Below are 17,381 nucleotides of genomic sequence, written 5' to 3'. Positions count from 1 at the left end.
AAAATCATGAATAGTTTTGATAGAATAAATAAGGACAAATTGTTGCCAGTGGCAGAAGGGTTGGTAACAAGAGGACACAGATTTAAGGTGACTGGCAAAAGAACCAGAGGCGACATGAGGAATCTTTTTTTTTTTAAATACAGCGAGTTGATCTGGAATGCACTACCTGAAAGGGTGGTGGAAGCAGATTCAATAGAGAATTAGATACATACTTGGAGAAAAAATGTGCAGGGCTATGGGGAAAGAGCAGGGGAGTGGGGCTAATTGGATAGCTCGACCAAAGAGCTGGCACAGGAACGATGGGCTGAATGACTTCCTTCTGTGCTGTTTCATTGTGATAGATTTTAATTTCAGTAGGTAATGTTTTTCTGCGTACTTTACACTATCTGGAGAACTCGGAGGGTAACGGAGGGATGAAGCAACAGCTGGAAATGCAGTAATAATAGTGGATTCATTCAATTGATAAAAGGGGCTAACATGATCTTTTGCAGTCCAAACTGTGAGTCCTGAATGCTTTGTTGCCTCGAAGGTGCCAGGGTAAGCAAAATATTGCATTGACTGGAAAAAAAAGGGTGTAAGGGGAGGGAGAGCAACCAGTTATTGTGTTAAATGTATGTGGGTTCCAATGATGTGGGTAAATAAAGGCCTGAAGTCCTGCAAGATGTATTTAGGAGATTAGGAAACTAGCTTTAGAGCAGGACTTCATGGATGTTGAAGTTAAAAAGTACATGTTGCATTGTGCAAAACGTGGGAAAATAAATTGATAGGGCCTAAATTGATGAATTAAAATAAATTGGGAGCACTGGCAGTGATTTATTTTACAGGAAGATCTAAACATCATAACAGAAACCTGGCTACAAATTGGAGAAGAATGGAAAATAAGCATATCAGGATATAATATAGTTAGGAGGGATTAAGAAAAAAGGATAAGAAAGTGATCCGTGTGGCAATACTAGTAAAAGAGGGAATACATGCTGTAATGAGGATTTATGTAGCTCAGATAGGGGTACAAGTCAATAATGGTTCGAGCTCAAAGATATAAAGGTTTTTTTTTTAATTAGTAGGATTGCATTACAGACATATCATGGGAAGTAAATTGAAGAGGAAATCTGCTGTCAGGTTGGAGAGATGAGTAAGATTAACAAAATTATTGATCGCAAAGATTTTAATTATCCACTTATCAATTGGGACAGAATAACTGGAAAAAAGGTAATAGAATTTCTAAATTGTGTACATGACTCCTTCCTCAAGTATAATGTAAGACTATGAAGGTGAACACATTCTGGTTGTATCTGGTTATGAGTAATGAAATACATAACTAAGCACAATGTGGGTCATTTCCTTCAGAATAATGACCACAATATTACGTTTTAAGATCCAACGAGGAAGAGAAAAAGTCAATATAACAACAACAACTTGCATTTAATTAGTGCCTTCAATGAAGTAAAACATCACATGGCACTTCACAGGAAAGAATTAAAGAAAGACTTGGATTTAGGGGAGTGTAATCAGATAAAAATTGACACCAAGCCAAAAAAGGAAACTCGCTGGAAAAGGGGACACATACTTCTACCGATGTTTATGTGCAGAATACATGCTTGAAGTTTAGCAAAATTCACATGTTCAGAATGCACTGGTGTGTATGAGAGTGGGACAAAAATATTGAGTCAAGACCCAAGCTTTTGTAACAGGCTGACGCCTTGCAATAAAACTTCAAGTAATTGCAAATGTCTTCAGCCAAAAGTTGCAAGTCGACAATCAGACAATCCTATTCAGCTGGGGTACCCATCATCATAGAAGACAGCATCCAGACAATTTTGTTAACTCCACGTGACATTAAGTGGCTGAATATACTGGACACGACAAAAGCTATAGTTCCTGACAACATCCCAGCTGTAGTGCAAAGATCAGTACAGCAGACATCGCTCCTTCTAACTAAGCTGCTGCGGTACAGGTATGACTGGTATCTAGCAGACAACGTGAGCGATTGCTCAAATTTTTCCTATCATAAGAACATAAGAAATAGGAGCAGGAGGTGGTCATACGGCCCCGACATTTAATACGATCATGGCTGACCCGATCATGGACTCAGGTTCACTTCCCTGCCCATAACCCCTTATTCCCTCATCGGTTAAGAAACTGTCTATCTCTGTCTTAAATGTATTCAATGACCCAGCTTCCACGGCATTCTGAGGCAGCAAATTCCACAGATTTACAACCCTCAGAGGAAATTTCTCCTCATCTCAGTTTTAAATGGGCGGCCTCTTATTCGAAGATTATGCCCCCTCGTTCTAGTCTCCCCCATCAGTGGAAACATCCTCTCTGCATCCACCTTGTCAAGCCCCCTCATAATCTTATACATTTCGATAAGATCACATCTCATTCTTCTGAATTCCAATGAGTAGATGCCCAACCTACTCAACCTTTCCTCATAAGTCAACCCCCTCATCTCTGGAATCAATCTAGTGAACCTTCTTTGAACTGCCTCCAAAGCAAGTATATCCTTTCTTAAATATGAAAACCAAAACTGCGCGCAGTATTCTGGGTGTGGCCTCACCAATACCCTGAATAACTGCAGCAAGACTTCCCTGCTTTTATACTCCATCCCCTTTGCAGTAAAGGCCAAGATTCCATTGTACCTGCATACTAATCTTTTGTGTTTTATGCACTCGGACTCCCAGGTCATGCTGCAATGCAGCACTTTGCAATTTTTCTCCATTTAAATAATAACTTGCTCTTCGATTTTTTTTCTGCCAAAGTGCATAACCTCACACTTTCCATTATACTCCATCGGCCAAATTTTTGCCAGTCTATGTCCTTTGGCAGGTTTGGTGTGTCCTCCTCACACACTGCTTTTCCTCCCATCTTTGTATCGTCAGAAAGCTTGGCTACGTTACATTCGGTCCCTTCATCCAAGTAGTTAATATAGATTGTAAATAGTTGGGGTCCCAGCACTGATCCCTGCGGCACCCCACTCATTACTGATTGCCAACCCGAGAATGACCCATTTATCCCAACTCTCTGTTAGTTAGCCAATCCTCTATCCATGCTAATATATTACCCCCAACCCTGTGAACTTTATCTTGTGCAGTCCCTTTTATGTGGCACCTTGTCAAGTGCCATCTGGAAATCCAAATGCACCACATCCACTGGTTTCTCCTTATCCACCTTGCTCGTTACATCCACAAAGAACTCCAGCAAATTTGTCAAACATGATTTCCCTTTCATAAAACCATGCTGACTCTGCTTGATTGAATTATGCTTTTCCAAATGTCCTGCTACTGCTTTCTTAATAATGGACTCCTGCATTTTCCCAACGACAGATGTTAGGCTAACTGGTCTATAGTTCCTGCTTTCTGTCTCCTTTTTTAAATAAGGACATTACATGTGCAGTTTTCCAATCCGCTGGGACCTCATCAGAATCCAGGGAATTTTGGTAGATTACAACCAATGCATCCACTATCTCTGTAGCCACTTCTTTTAAGAGCCAGGGGATTTGTCCACCTTTAGTCCCATTATTTTACCGAGTACTACATCTTTAGTGATAGTGATTGTTTTTAATTACTCCCTCCCTACAGCCTCTTGATTATCCATTATTGGGATGTTTTTAGTTTCTTCTACCGTGAAGACCGATACAAAATATTTGTTCAACGTCTCTGCCAATTCCCTGTTCTCCATTATTAATTCCCCAGTCTCATCCTCTAAGGACCAACATTTACTTTTGCCACTCTTTTCCTTTTTTATACAGGTAGAAACTCTTATTATCTGTTGTTATATTTTGTGCTAGTTTACTTTCACAAACTATCTCTTCCCTCATTTTTTTTAGTCGTTCTTTGCTGTTTTTAAGTTTCTCAATTCTCTGGCCTCCCACTAATCTTGGCCACTTTTATACCATTGTTTTCAATTTGATACCATCCTTACTTCCTTAGTTAGCCACGGATGGATTTCCCTTCTCTTACAGTCTTTCCTTCTCATTGGAATATATTTTTATGAAATATTTCCTTAAATGTTTGCCATTGCTCATCAACCGTCCCATTTTTTAATCTACTTTCCCAGTCCACTTTAGCCAACTCTGCCTTCATACCTTTGTAGTCTCCTTTATTTAAAGCTTAGGACAGTGGTTTGAGATCCAACTTTCTCACCCTCCAACTGAATTTGAAATTCAACCATGTTATGGTCAATCACTCCTAGAGGATCCTTTACTTGGAGATTGTTTATTAATCCTGTCTCATACACATACCAAATCTAAGGTAGCCTGCTCTCTGGTTGATTCCGCAACCTACTGATCAAGGAAATTATCTATGATACACTCTATGAATTCTTCCTCAAGGCTACCCTGGCCAATTTGCTTTGTCCAATCAATATGAACATTAAAATCGCTCATGATTATTATCGTTCCCTTTTTTACAAGCCTCCATTATTTCTTGATTTATACTCTGTCCTACAGTGTAGCTACTGTTAAGAGGGCCTATAGACTATGCCCACTAATTACTTTTTCCCCTTATTATTCCTCATCTCCACCCAAACTGATTCAACATAGAAACATAGATAATAGGTGGAGGAGTAGGCCATGCGGCCCTTCGAGCCTGCACCACCATTCGATATCATGGCTGATCATTCCCTCATTATCCCTTTCCTGCTTTCTCTCCATACCCCTTGATCCCTTTAGCTGTAAGGGCCATATCTAACTCCCTCTTGAATATATCCAATGAACTGGCATCAACAACTCTCTGCGGCAGGGAATTCCACAGGTTAACAACTCTCTGAGTGAAGAAGTTTCTCCTCATCTCAGTCATAAATGGCTTACCCCTTATCCTAAGACTGTGTCCCCTGATTCTGGACTTCCCCAACATCGGGAACAATCTACCCGCATCTAACCTGTCCCGTCCCGTCAGAATCTTGTATGTTTCTATGAGATCCCCTCTCATCCTTCTAAACTCCAGTTGATCCAGTCTCTCCTCATATGTCAGTCCGGCCATCCCGGGAATCAGTCTGGGTGAACCTTCGCTGCACTCCCTCAATAGCAAGAACGTCCTTCCTTAGATTAGGAGACCAAAATTGAACACAATATTCCAGGTGAGGTCTCACCAAGGCCCTGTACAACTGCAGTAAGACCTCCCTGTTCCGATACTCAAATCCCCTAGCTATGAAGGCCAACATACCATTTGCCGCCTTCACCACCTGCTGTACCTGCTTGCCAACTTTCAATGACTGATGAACCATGGCACTCAGGTCTCGCTGCACGTCCCCTTTTCCTAATCTGCCGCCATTCAGATAATATTCTGCCTTCATGTTTTTGCCCCCAAAGTGGATAACCTCACACTTATCCACATTATACTGCATTTGCCATGCATTTGCCCACTCACCTAACCTGTCCAAGTCACCCTGCAGCCTCTTAGCGTCCCCCTCACAGCTCACACCGCCACCCAGTTTAGTGTCATCTACAAATTTGGAGATATTACACTCAATTCCTTCATCCAAATCATTGACGTATATTGTAAAGAGCTGGGGTCCCAGCATTGAGCCCTGCGGCACTCCACTAGTCACTGCCTGCCATTCTGAAAAGGACCCGTTTATCCCAACTCTCTGCTTCCTGTCTGCCAACTAGTTCTCTACCCACGTCAGTATATTACCCCCAATACCATGTGCTTAGATTTTGCACACCAATCTCTTGTGTGGGACATTGTCAAAAGCCTTTTGAAAGCCCAAATACACCACATCCACTGGCTCTCCCTTGTCCACTCTACTAGTTACATCCTCAAAAAATTCCAGGAGATTTGTCAAGCATGATTTTCCTTTCATAAATCCATGCTGACTTGGACCGATCCTGTCACTGCTTTCCAAATGCGTTGCTATTTCATCCTTAATAATATCTTGATCTTCTGAGCCAATATAGTTTCTCACTAATGCACTGATCTCATCCTTTATTAGCACCTCCTTTTTCTTTCTGTTTGTCCATCCGAGTTATCAAATGCTCCTGAATATTTATTTGCCAGCCTTGGTCATCTTGCAACCACGTCTCTGTAATGGCTATCAGATCATACCCATTTGTATCTATTTGTGCTGTCAACTCTCTATTTTGTTACAAATGCTGCGTGCATTCAGATAAAGAGCTTTTTAATTTTTTTTTTAAACCATTTTTTCCTGCTTTCTGATACACTTTTATGTTTATGAGCCAAGAGATTTAGGGATTGAAGGACAATCTATTTTAAGACAGAGATAGAGTGTTTCTTAACCGATAAGGAAATAAGGGGTTATGGCGAACAGGCAGGGAAGTCGACCTGAGTCCATGATCGGATCAGCCATATCGTATTAAATGGCGGAGCAGGCTCGAGGGGCTGTATGGCCTACTCCTGCTCCTATTTCTTATGTTCTTATTTATCCCTCACAAGATGAACTTTAATACAAAGGAAAGCTTTTAATGATGGTTATACCACTTTAAAATGCAAGTTGAGAATAGGAATATGGAGCAACATTTTTAACAGTTATTACTCAGACAAAAAGAAAAGTCAAGGACAAATCTGGGGTTGCTATGGAACCCATGGAATGGACCAGCACTGTCTTGAGATAAGACCCTCAATAAATTGCAACAATGACATGCATGATGAATTAACCCCACTAAACTTTGAACCAATCATGAAGAAAGGGAAAAGCCATGCTTGAATGAGCCAATCATTGAGATGTACACGCAAGAGCTAGAAGAGAAGTTTTGAACACAAAAAATAGAAGAACTGACAAAAGACCTAATTTTTTTTTTTACTGCAGTCGTCCAACATAAACGTATCCTGGTCTAATGAAAAGATGTCGTCTTACGATTTCAACAGACTTCAAGTGAGCATCGACTTGGCCACTGAGCACTTGAAGACTCCGGGACAGGTTCTTATTTAATCTGTGTGTTAGCGCTTAAATAAAAAATCTCTGGGATCTGTGTGTTGTTTCTGTTGGGAGTGGATTCAGATCTACGAACCCTTCTCTAACACCTAATGCAAAAGGTGTGAAAGTCATAAATAATTCCTACAGGATTCAAGTACAGAAAAGTGGACAGGTATGGAAAAAAATGAAAAGGCTAATGGAATGTTAGCCTTTATCTCAAGGAGGCTGGAATACAAAGGGTGGAAATTATGCTACAGTTTTATAAAGCAGTACTGCATTAAATTCTGGGCACCATACATCAGGAAGGATAAAATGGCCTTGGAAGGAGTGCAGCGCAGATTCACCTGAGTGATACTGGAGCTAAAAGGGTTAAATTATGAGGACAGGTTGCATAGTCTTGGCTTGTATTCCCTTGAGTATAGAAGAGTAAAGGGTGATCTAATTGAAGTGTTTAAGATAATTAAAGGATTTGATAGGATAGCTGGAGAGAAACTATTTCCTCTGGTGGGGGAGTCCAGAACAAGAAAGTATAATCTGAAAATTAGAGCCAGGCCATTTATAGGTGATGTCAGCAAGCACTACTTCACACAAAGGGCAGTGAAAATCTGGAACTTGAGCTTTCAAAAAGCAGTTGAGGCTAGGTCAACTTAAAAATTCAAAACACAGTCATAGATTTTTGTTAGGTAAGGGTATTAAGAGTCAGCCATGATCTAACTTAATGGTGGAGCAGGCTCAAGGGGCTGATTGGTCGACTCCTGATCTTATGCTCCAAAAAGCTCTGGAGGGAAGTGAAAATGCAAAATAGGTAACAATAGGAAAATAACTTTAAATATAACTGTATTCACAGGTCCTTTCATTAAGGTGTTGACAGATGGAGAGGCAATACTTGGGAGTGCAGTCTTATTTGTCCATTAAGCTTTTTTATTTATGACTATTTAAGATTTAAACATTCATAGGATATAAATGATATCCAATGGAATGAACTTTTAACTGCCATTTTAATGAGTTAGTTTAAAAGTACAAACATATTCAAAAGTAAAGATGAGTAAATAGCCTTCAATCAAATCCAAATTGACAAGCTTACTCTTCCCTTCTGTATTCTAAACTCAAAACCAACAAAACATGTCATGGTTCCTAGCTCTACCTAACTGCCAAAGTTCTCAAAAAACTGATTTCAGATCGAAATTTACATCTATTTCTATTAAAATGTCAACAGAAAGGTCATCTTTCTCACATATAGCAGGATTGTTAAACTATAAAATTTTAACCTTTAAGCTCAGACAATTTACATCATTACTTTTTAATATGGCTGCTGTGAGCTAGCAGCTGAATATTACACTTTATCAATAGTTAAGCCTTGCGGCTGCACTCGGGTGTACAATTGTGTGATTACATTAATGCCTTTGCAAGACTAACCAATGCAACATTTTTCATTACCAAAACATTAAAAGAACTTCCCAGTTTTCAAAATGCATCTCTCTCTTCCTTCATCGAAGATATTAAAACATTTTTGATGGTAAATGATATAAAGCATAATTCATCTATGGCCTACAGTATATCCAATAATTTATAGTACTCTGGAAAGTCCATTCAGCAAACTGTAGACTTAGTTCATAAGTACAATTGAAGAACATTATGCAGTCCATCCTTCTGGAGAAACATATAGCCCCTCCATCACAGTACCCAATTATACCGCGCTTTATGCCTTCAATTCTCTATCAAGACGACCATTTCAGGTATTAATCACTCTTGGCTTGAAATATTTCAAGTCATTGAGCTCAATTTTTCTGGGTAATTTGCGCCTTTTTTTTTTTAAGCGCACACTGTTTTTTCTGGCGTAATTATTTAATTCAAAGTTTCCCCCTGGAATCTGCACCGGCGTAACTGCTTTAGTTACGATTTTTCTAGGTTAGATTTTTTTGACGTCATTACACAGTATTTACGACACAGAAACAAGCCATTCAGCCCAACAGATCTATGCCAATGATTATGCTCCACATGAGCCTCCTCCCATCCTACTTCATCTATCCCCATCAACAAATTCTTCTGTTCCTTTCTGCCTCGTGTGTTTATCTAACTTCCCCTTAAATGCATCTATGATGGTCGCTTTAACTACTACTTGTGGTAGCAACTTCTTCGGGGGCATTCCATCATGCCTGCACCAGTTTATTATCATTTGTCGCAGTTTGCCTAAAAAATGTTAATCCTACGTCAGCGTATCTGGCCACTCCCGAAAAACTCTCTGGTGAGTTAACAGAAAGCAGCACATATTGAGAAATCGGTGCTGAAAGACGCCATTGTTTTTCATCAAAGCTTTTTGAGGAAGTCGAGAACACTTAAAATATCCATATTAAAGTTCAACTTTTTTGACCTTTCAACGGAGTACATGGAAGTTACTTGGATTTCTGAAGTTTTCATTTTTTTTTACGCACACGCCATCACCCCACCACCGAACATCTTCAAGCAGAGCTGGAGGGTTGTAGCTTTGGCTGTCAGAATCGGCCCCGCGCCCGGATAGGGGCGGGGGGGGGTGTGGGGAGTCGTGGCAATCGGAAGGCCACTGAATTGAGCCCAGGGAGGGAGGTGCCGATCAGAAGACTCTGCATTAGGTACAAGACTGCAATGAGTTTAGGAGAGGGGGGAGAAGGGGGAAGTCACAAGACTGCAATGGGGGGAGGGGGAGGGGGGGAGGGGAGGGAAGAAGGGAAGAAGAAAGCATCTTGTATTGCTTCAGGTCCGATTTTCCAATGCTCTCACACAACACTCAACGTTATCACACACACAACTGGCTCTTTAACAATGGCCGATTGCCAACCTGGAGCTGTACTGCGCATGCGCGTCTGTTGAAATAATGTTAAAAACGTCACTTTTCTTCCCCACGCATGCGCAGATGGTGCAGCATCGTTTTTTTCAGTGCGGACAGCAGGTTCCATCCCCCGAGGAGACCGGACACGCTGCACGGCGTCAAATTTAAATTATACATCGGGGAAACTTTGGCAAAATATTTCTGGCCGAGAAAAATGGGTGTAACTCTGGCAATACACAAAAAAACGAGCTTGGGCAAAATTGAGGCCTTTATTCTACATATACAAGATAAATGGGGATGAGGAAGCCTTCTGCCCATTCATGGAATCATTGATGTTTACAACGCACAAGCAGAATTGTCACTTAGCCCATCCCAAATGTGCTGGCTCTTTTCTGGAGCAATGCAAAACTAGTCCTGCTCTATTCCCATAGCCCTGCATCTTGCTCTGCATCACACATTAATTTTTTTTCCTTACAAAATTGTCACTCCCTCGTTTTGTTAAAACTTTTCACAATTCTGTAAACCTCTTAAATCTCTTCTTGGCCTTCTCTGCTCCAGTAGAAATAACCAATCAGATTGGTTGGAGAGATATGCTGTTGCTTTCTCTGTTCACACAGACCAGAGGGTGCCACGCCAAAAAAGATCTCTAAATACTGCAAGTTGCCGCTCAAATGCCCCCCAAAATTTCTGTGGGTGGCGGGAAGCATAACCACAAAACCCAGGCCATTACTTCTTTACTCTTGCATGCCATGTCTCTAGTTATAAAACCCAAGATCCTAGGGCTTTATTTACTTTTACTTTCAGGGAAAAATACATTTAAATCTCTTGTTCTCTCCATTCATTAATGTTGAAATTTTCCACTGTGTATAATCTCATTGCTTCTTTTTCCTCTTGAAATGCATCACCTCACACTTGTCACAGTAAATTGCATGCACCACCCTTCTGTCCATTTTACTAACCTATTTATGTCTTAATATCTTCCAAACATCTTCACTGTTTATCATACCCCCTACCAACAGCGCAAATTAGATGTGACTTCTACATGATACCAGAGTTTTTATTTCACTACCCTACCTGGAAGCCCATTCCACATCACTGTGAAGAACTTCTCATTGATCAGTCCTAATTGTGCCTTCAACTATTTTGTGCTCCCATGCTTTGTGTGTATATGCAACAATAACACAGGTTGAGAGAAATCTTGCCTCTGATCATTTTTGATTCACCACTTAATACACTATAGTAAAAGCCACTCCTATGTGTACAGCAGGATCTCTAAATGCACCATGATGCTGAAATGTGTGCAAATACCATCCAGTCATATTGGTCCATAATATTACAGGGGATTAATCATATCCTTCTCACATTCAACCGCTGGATCTTTTTGTGAAGGTTCCATTGGATTCCAGCAGGAGACATTTAATCAATCTATTATTGATGGCTCGTCATTGCCTTCCAAATCCCATCTCCCTCACCATGAAGACAGTAAATACGATGGCTCAACCCAAGAGAATTATATATTAATTGTTTCTCTTCCTGACTAAATTTATTTGCTTATGGTCTTTTTTGAATTACTGTGCTTGAGCAAGTGAAGGAGTTGGGCTTATTCTGGCACACTTTTTATGGCACTGGGACTGCTCCTGACTGGACTTGGTGGCTTTGGGGTTCTGAAAGGCTGAGTGTTCTCTTCTCAAGATAAAAGGGAAACCTTCTAACCTCAGCATTTTGACTGCTTATCTGCCTTCACCTCTCCACAATTCCTCCTCTTCATCCATCTGCAGGAGTGATGTCCATTTACTTGACCCAAATAACTTGTTCCCTCTTATTGGGTTATTCGTCTGGAACATGAAAATCATGTTTAAGACTCTTGTTTATAACCTACTCACTGATGTTCAGTTTGGGTTCCGCCAGGACTACTCGGCTCCAGAACTCATTACAGCCTTGGTCAAAACATGGACATAAGAGCTCACTTCCAGAGGTGAGGAGAGAGTGACTGCCTTTGACATCAAGGCAGCATTTGACCGAGTGTGGCATCAAGAGGACCTAGTAAAACTTAAGTCAATGGGAATCAGGGGGAAAACTCAATGTTCAATGCCATTCGCAACTCCTCAGATAATGAAGAATTCCATGCCCGCATGCAGCAAGACCTGGATGACATTCAGGCTTGGGCTGATAAGTGGAAAGTGACATTCGCGGGCGCAACATTCTGCATCAAGTGTCTCACCTCCTGACTCGCTAAAGCCTCTGTGCCATCTACAAGGCACAAGTCAGGAGTGTGATGGAATACTCTCCACTTGCCTGTATGAGTGCAACTCCAACAACACTCTAAGCTCAATAACATCCAGGACAAAGCAGCCCGCTTGTCTGGCATCCCATCCACCATCTTAAACATTCACTCACTCCATCACCAGCCTACCATTGCTGCAGTGAATACCATCTACAAGATGCACTGCAGAAACTTCGGCAGCACCTCTCAAACCCGCGACCTCCACCACCTAGAAGGACAAGGGCCGCAAGTGCATGGGAACACCATCACCTCCAAGTTTCCCTCAAAGTCACACACCACGCTGACTTGCAAGTATATTGGTGTTCCTTCATCGTCGCTGGGTCAAAATCCTGGAACTCCCTCCTGAACAGCACTATTGGAGTGCCTTCACCACACCAACCACAGTAGTTCAAGGCAATAGCTCACCACCACCTCCTCAAGGGCAATTAGGGATGGGCAATAAATGCTGGCCTTGCCAGTGATGCCCACGAACGAACAGTAAAAAGAAACAACCTGCAGTTTTGGTTCCAACCACCCTCGTCAATAATCTGGTCTCAATAGGACTTTTATGGTTTTCCTTTGACTAGTCCTTGCTGAGATGCAATATCTCTTATCTTGATTAATGTATTTCAATGTTACTGTTGATTAGTTATTAGGCTGTTAAAAATTTGTACTCATTATTCAGTTCAATAATGCTGTTCAGCTATATGTAGTTAGTTTTCTGAACAAGTGTTAGGAAGAGAACAATGTAATTGCCAGAAGTCTGAAGTGGTGGAAATATACAGCAGGTCCATCACAGACTACTCAACACAATAGCTGCCTCTTTGTGGCAGGAGAGAGCATACTATACTCTTGATTTTTAATTGTTGGTTCCTCCCCACCCCCTCATTTCATTCAGTCCAAAAAAGGGGGCACTCTTATCTGCCAGTTTCCAATTCTGATAAACGATTTACAGCTGAAACATTAACCTTTATTTTCTGTTCAAAAGTATCAACATACCTGCAATGCATTTTTTATTTTATTGCATTTAGAATTTGCTTGGGTCTACCCTAGCATTTTGTAGCTACTGCTGTGTAATTCACAAATTGCCTAAATAAATAAGTAAATGATCTCTCTCTATTCTCTACCAGGGTACAATAAATAGCTGATTATTAAATCTTCCAGGAAAGCAATTTATGTTCCAGTAACAGTGGTTTCCTTTTTGAAAAATTCAAGCTTTTGCTACTAGTGGTTGCAGTACATTTGTGTGTTGTAAACATACTTTTTTTTAAAGCTGCCTTTATCCAGTATTCGATAAGAAACTTGTGTGTATTTTCGAATAGATTTATTTGAGCATACATAAAGTCCGATCAACTGGTATCCAAAAAAAGGTAAACATTGCATAGCAGCTGAATGAATTTACATTCCAACAGACACTTCCTTTATATTGAAAATGAAAAATCTAGTCAGTCCTATCTGAAGGTCAGATGGAGAAACTGAGGCAACTATTGCACCCGTCGGGTCACCTGAAGTATGAACATCAAACTTACCTCAAGTGTGACCTTGGCAGTATGACGAGATTGATGTTCTAATTCTAATTTAGTTTTTGAAGTATTTTTAAGTGTACCTTGCACATGTTTGCAAATTGAAGGCAAATTCAATATTTGCTTTTGTTCACAAATCTTGTCAATTTAAGGCAAACTGCTCTATAATATTCTTCAATAATGAGTCTGAGTATGTTCTGCATGAAGTACTCCCCCAATTTGCCTTTAAAAATAATATAGTACACAAGGCAAAATATTTTGTTTATTTAAAGAGTGTATGCCCATCTCTGCTTTGCTCTTGAGCAGCTATGTTGCACGTTGAGAGGCAGCCGTGCCGCTCGCATAACATCACTGTCTCCAATAGGAGCTGCAAGTTTTCATAAGCTTGTATGCAAAGCTGGAGACACCAGACTCTGGAAGGCCCTGTTGACTGGTCAAGCAGGAGTATCGAGCTGGTAATGTTTCCTCTGCTGGATTTAGGTGGCTCCAGACAGAATCCCAGGCTGATCCAAAGCATCAGCTTCCAGTTAAGTCAACAGAGTTACACAACGGCACAAGTGGACTGTTCCTGTAATACGTGACTTTAAAGGGAAGCAGGAGCACAAGATATCAGTTTACATGAGTCTAAAATTCATTGAATTGGTATAATTTACTGTATATTGTGACATCTATTTATTTTACTTCAGTTGGGTTATCGGGTAAGAGGGCTATTTGTGGAGAAAATCCTGCTCTCTCAACTTCTCTTCTGTTTTAAGTTTCATCTTTAATATTTGTTGTAAATGTTTATCAGTAAGTATAATGGTGGTAATTTTAACCTAACCCGTCGAGCGGGAACACCCCATTCTACATCCCTTCCGGTTTTACTCTTCATTAACTTGTAAAGTGAAAAACTTCCAGCGAGTAATAATCTTGTTGCTTTAAAAAGAAAAATGAAAGGGAGAGAAAAGAAAATCTGCAGGCACAAATCCTCTATGGATCAAAGCCAGCAGACAGCAAAATGAATGTTTTCACTTGAGATAAATAAGGGAATGACACCTGCTACCACAGACGACAAGTCATGGCTCATATCAATCACACACAGTAAACTCGAATGACGGGAATAATCTGGACAAGTTTGATGCTTGTAAATTCAGTGCTGACTTGTCACAGTAAACCGATCCTGCTTGCATGTTTACACAACTCTCAACAAAAAATGCACAACCTTTCAGTTTCTTCCACCAAACTGCAAAACATGAAGATACAAATCAGTCATGTAGTAAAGGCCGTACACTGGTTAGCAGCTGTCTTTCTATACCACATTTCACCAATAGAGAAAAAACACACAGGCACGAAAGGCCAACATCTATTATTTCAAGCCTGCTTTCACAGCTGGAGACACACAGATTACTTCACTATACACAGAAGCGTCTTGTTTGGAAACGCATCAGTGCAGCTCCTGCAGAAACTTAAATCAGGCTCGCTCTTCTGACGAGAAACCATACTTTGTTAAAATAAGCTAGAACCCATTAACGGTAACTATAGCCCAAACAGGATTTTATCTTAATACCTGTTTTTGTTTATATGAAGAGCTGAAGTTGCATTGAATTTAAAGGGATTCGGACAGTATATATTTCAATTAACATCTCATTAAAGTAGCAGCTGAAAATCAAGAAAGTGACTGTTTTCAGGTCCATCAACTGTTGTGTGGGCAGAGGAGGGGGGGGGGGTGGGGGGGGGGGGGGAGAAGAGAGGTGTTCGGGAGAGATGACAATCGTACATGTCAATTTAATAGCTTTGAAAACCATACTGCCTAACTTTGTCCCCCCTTCCACCCCGCCCCCCCCCGCCACTGTCCTCAAAATAGAGTCCCAAACACATAACCTAAGTGACAGGCACGGCTTTGAACTGCTTACATACCGTGGAGTTCTCTCTGATGACTGAACTCATTCTTGTCTGAGGACTGCCACCATTATCTTTTATCGTGCCTTCATTTTGCTCTTCATATCCTCGGGTTAAAAGAATTCGGACGTGGGGTTGCCTCTGATTTTTCTCCTGTCTGATTTTAAACTTGCAGGACTGTGCCTGTGGTATTGCTTCTAATGAACTGCTACGAAGCATTTCTGAATTGTTTCCCCCAATTACTGTTCCTGCAAATTGCTCCCTCCTCTCAGCAGCACTTTCAGCGTTTCCTTTAACTGGAAAGGAGGCAGAAGTGCTTCGTCCCAGCCGTATGTGTGGGTACCTAGCCACATTCTCCCCCTTTGTGCCGGTGAGCCCAGTTTTTAAATCCATCCATGCATCCTTTATACCTTTATGCTGTTGCTGGAGCTGCAAGACAAAGCAAGGTTTCCCCATGTTCCCTGACATAGCTGGCTGATGTTGTAAAGACCAGCGCCTAGTTGCGGAACCATGAGCTTTCTGATGTCCGTTACGGTTCAAAGGTGAAAGTCGTATTTGATGCATGTCTGCTGTTGGCGAGTGCCGCTGAATTCTTAAGCCTCCAACATTTAAACCGGAGGCAGACCCGTTTGTTAATTCCTCTTGACCAACAGCACATTGCTCTTGTTCCAAAGGAAAAAGACAACGTATTCTACAATTAGATGAAGCACTTCCACTAGCTTGTTGTGATGAATCAGCAGCCACACTATAGGATGGGGGATCATCTGTGCTTAGAGGCACACTTGGAAGAGAACGGCTTCTAGAAAATAAACCATCACTGCTGCCAACTTCCATTCCTATGTCTGGTAACGGCTGCTCAGGAGACTCTGAGACACTGGCACCACCACATCCATTCATACGTTTGCGCTGCAGCGATATCTGCATTGAGGAGCTCCTGGTGGGTCGCGATTCAATACTGTACAACTGAGGGATAAACATGGAGGAGCTCCGATTCAAGGAGGTCTGATCTTGCAAAGGCAGCCCAACATCGGACACAGGCCCAGGCATGTTCGGAAAAAGATGAGGGGCATTCCTCCTTGGCAAAGTGTGGAATGCCATGTGAACGTCATTTTCTCTTTCTTCATCCAGCATCTCCAATTCTGGATCAGTATTGCTCCTATTTGATCCAAAATAAAGGCGCAGTCGATGGGCCATAGTTTAAACAGAAAGAGTCCAGTTTAAAAAACGAGAAGAGGAAAGGAAACACACTGCCAGGAGCATATTAAAAAAAAGCAAAGATGTAAGCTCGAGAAAAAACTGTCCCATCTGCCAAACTGTTAGCACTGAAGCTTGATAGCGACAGATAGCAGAAATAGCCCAAGTGACAGGCGGCATTCCAGGCATGATTGGATAAAGGCAATCAGTACTACTACACAGTGTGACATGGGGTAGGGTGGTAAGAGTCATATGACCCGATTCCCCTTCCAATGCACTGCAAAATATTTTTTTTTAAAAAGACAGCAAGGGCCTGAAACAGCACCTTCACAGCTGCTCCTTTTCCATCAAAGGGAGCAGCTCCAGCGGGAGAGCACTTGCAGCTGACCAACGCCGCCTACGCTTATCACAATAAATCTACTCACACGATACCAGAATATTTTACAAGAGCTTTACATGGGAAAAGAAAAACACAATTACAAAAGCCGACATTTTGCCGAATCTATAGCAAACAGAAGTAACTTGTCTAAGTATTTGTGAACGGCTCTTTTTAAACCTCTACTTCCAAAAACTAAGACGAAAACAAATTTAATGATTACACTAAATCCAATTTTATAGCTGCTTTGAGTGCTAAATGTTCAGCTGCTTTAAACATAGCCACCAAAGATTCATTTTCAGTTAACAGAAAGCTCAAGAAATAGGGTTTTACTTAAAACTTCAGGATAATAGCCAATTAAGAATTCTGTCAACTATTTCTAATCCATATATTCTATGTGAATTTGGCACAAGGTAGCAAACTACTACACTCGTAATAAAATACAAGAAAAGTTGGTACAAAGCTTCC

The 17,381-nt window shown here is 41.0% G+C and overlaps 1 protein-coding gene across 11 annotated transcripts in view; it reads right to left on the bottom strand.

Moving 5' to 3' along the window:
* nedd4l (NEDD4 like E3 ubiquitin protein ligase) overlaps positions 1-17,381 on the bottom strand; it is a 614,975-nt gene that overhangs the window by 279,891 nt on the left and 317,703 nt on the right. For 8 of the 11 annotated variants that reach the window (XR_011588609.1, XR_011588608.1, XM_070867711.1 and 5 more), the window contains exon 1: positions 15,362-16,641. The exons of the other annotated variants lie outside the window; for them this stretch is intronic. Coding sequence is in view for 6 of the 8 variants with exons in the window: in XM_070867711.1 (XP_070723812.1) it covers positions 15,362-16,537 (1,176 nt within the window). In the remaining 2 variants the exon portion in view is untranslated. Of the gene's footprint in view, positions 1-15,361; positions 16,642-17,381 lie in introns of those variants that run through there. 11 annotated transcript variants of the gene reach the window in all.

The sequence above is a fragment of the Pristiophorus japonicus genome, chromosome 2 (assembly GCF_044704955.1).
Source record: "Pristiophorus japonicus isolate sPriJap1 chromosome 2, sPriJap1.hap1, whole genome shotgun sequence".
Classification (NCBI taxonomy): domain Eukaryota; kingdom Metazoa; phylum Chordata; class Chondrichthyes; family Pristiophoridae; genus Pristiophorus; species Pristiophorus japonicus.
Note: the sequence above shows the minus strand (reverse complement) of the source record. Positions and strands in the feature narration are given on the sequence as shown.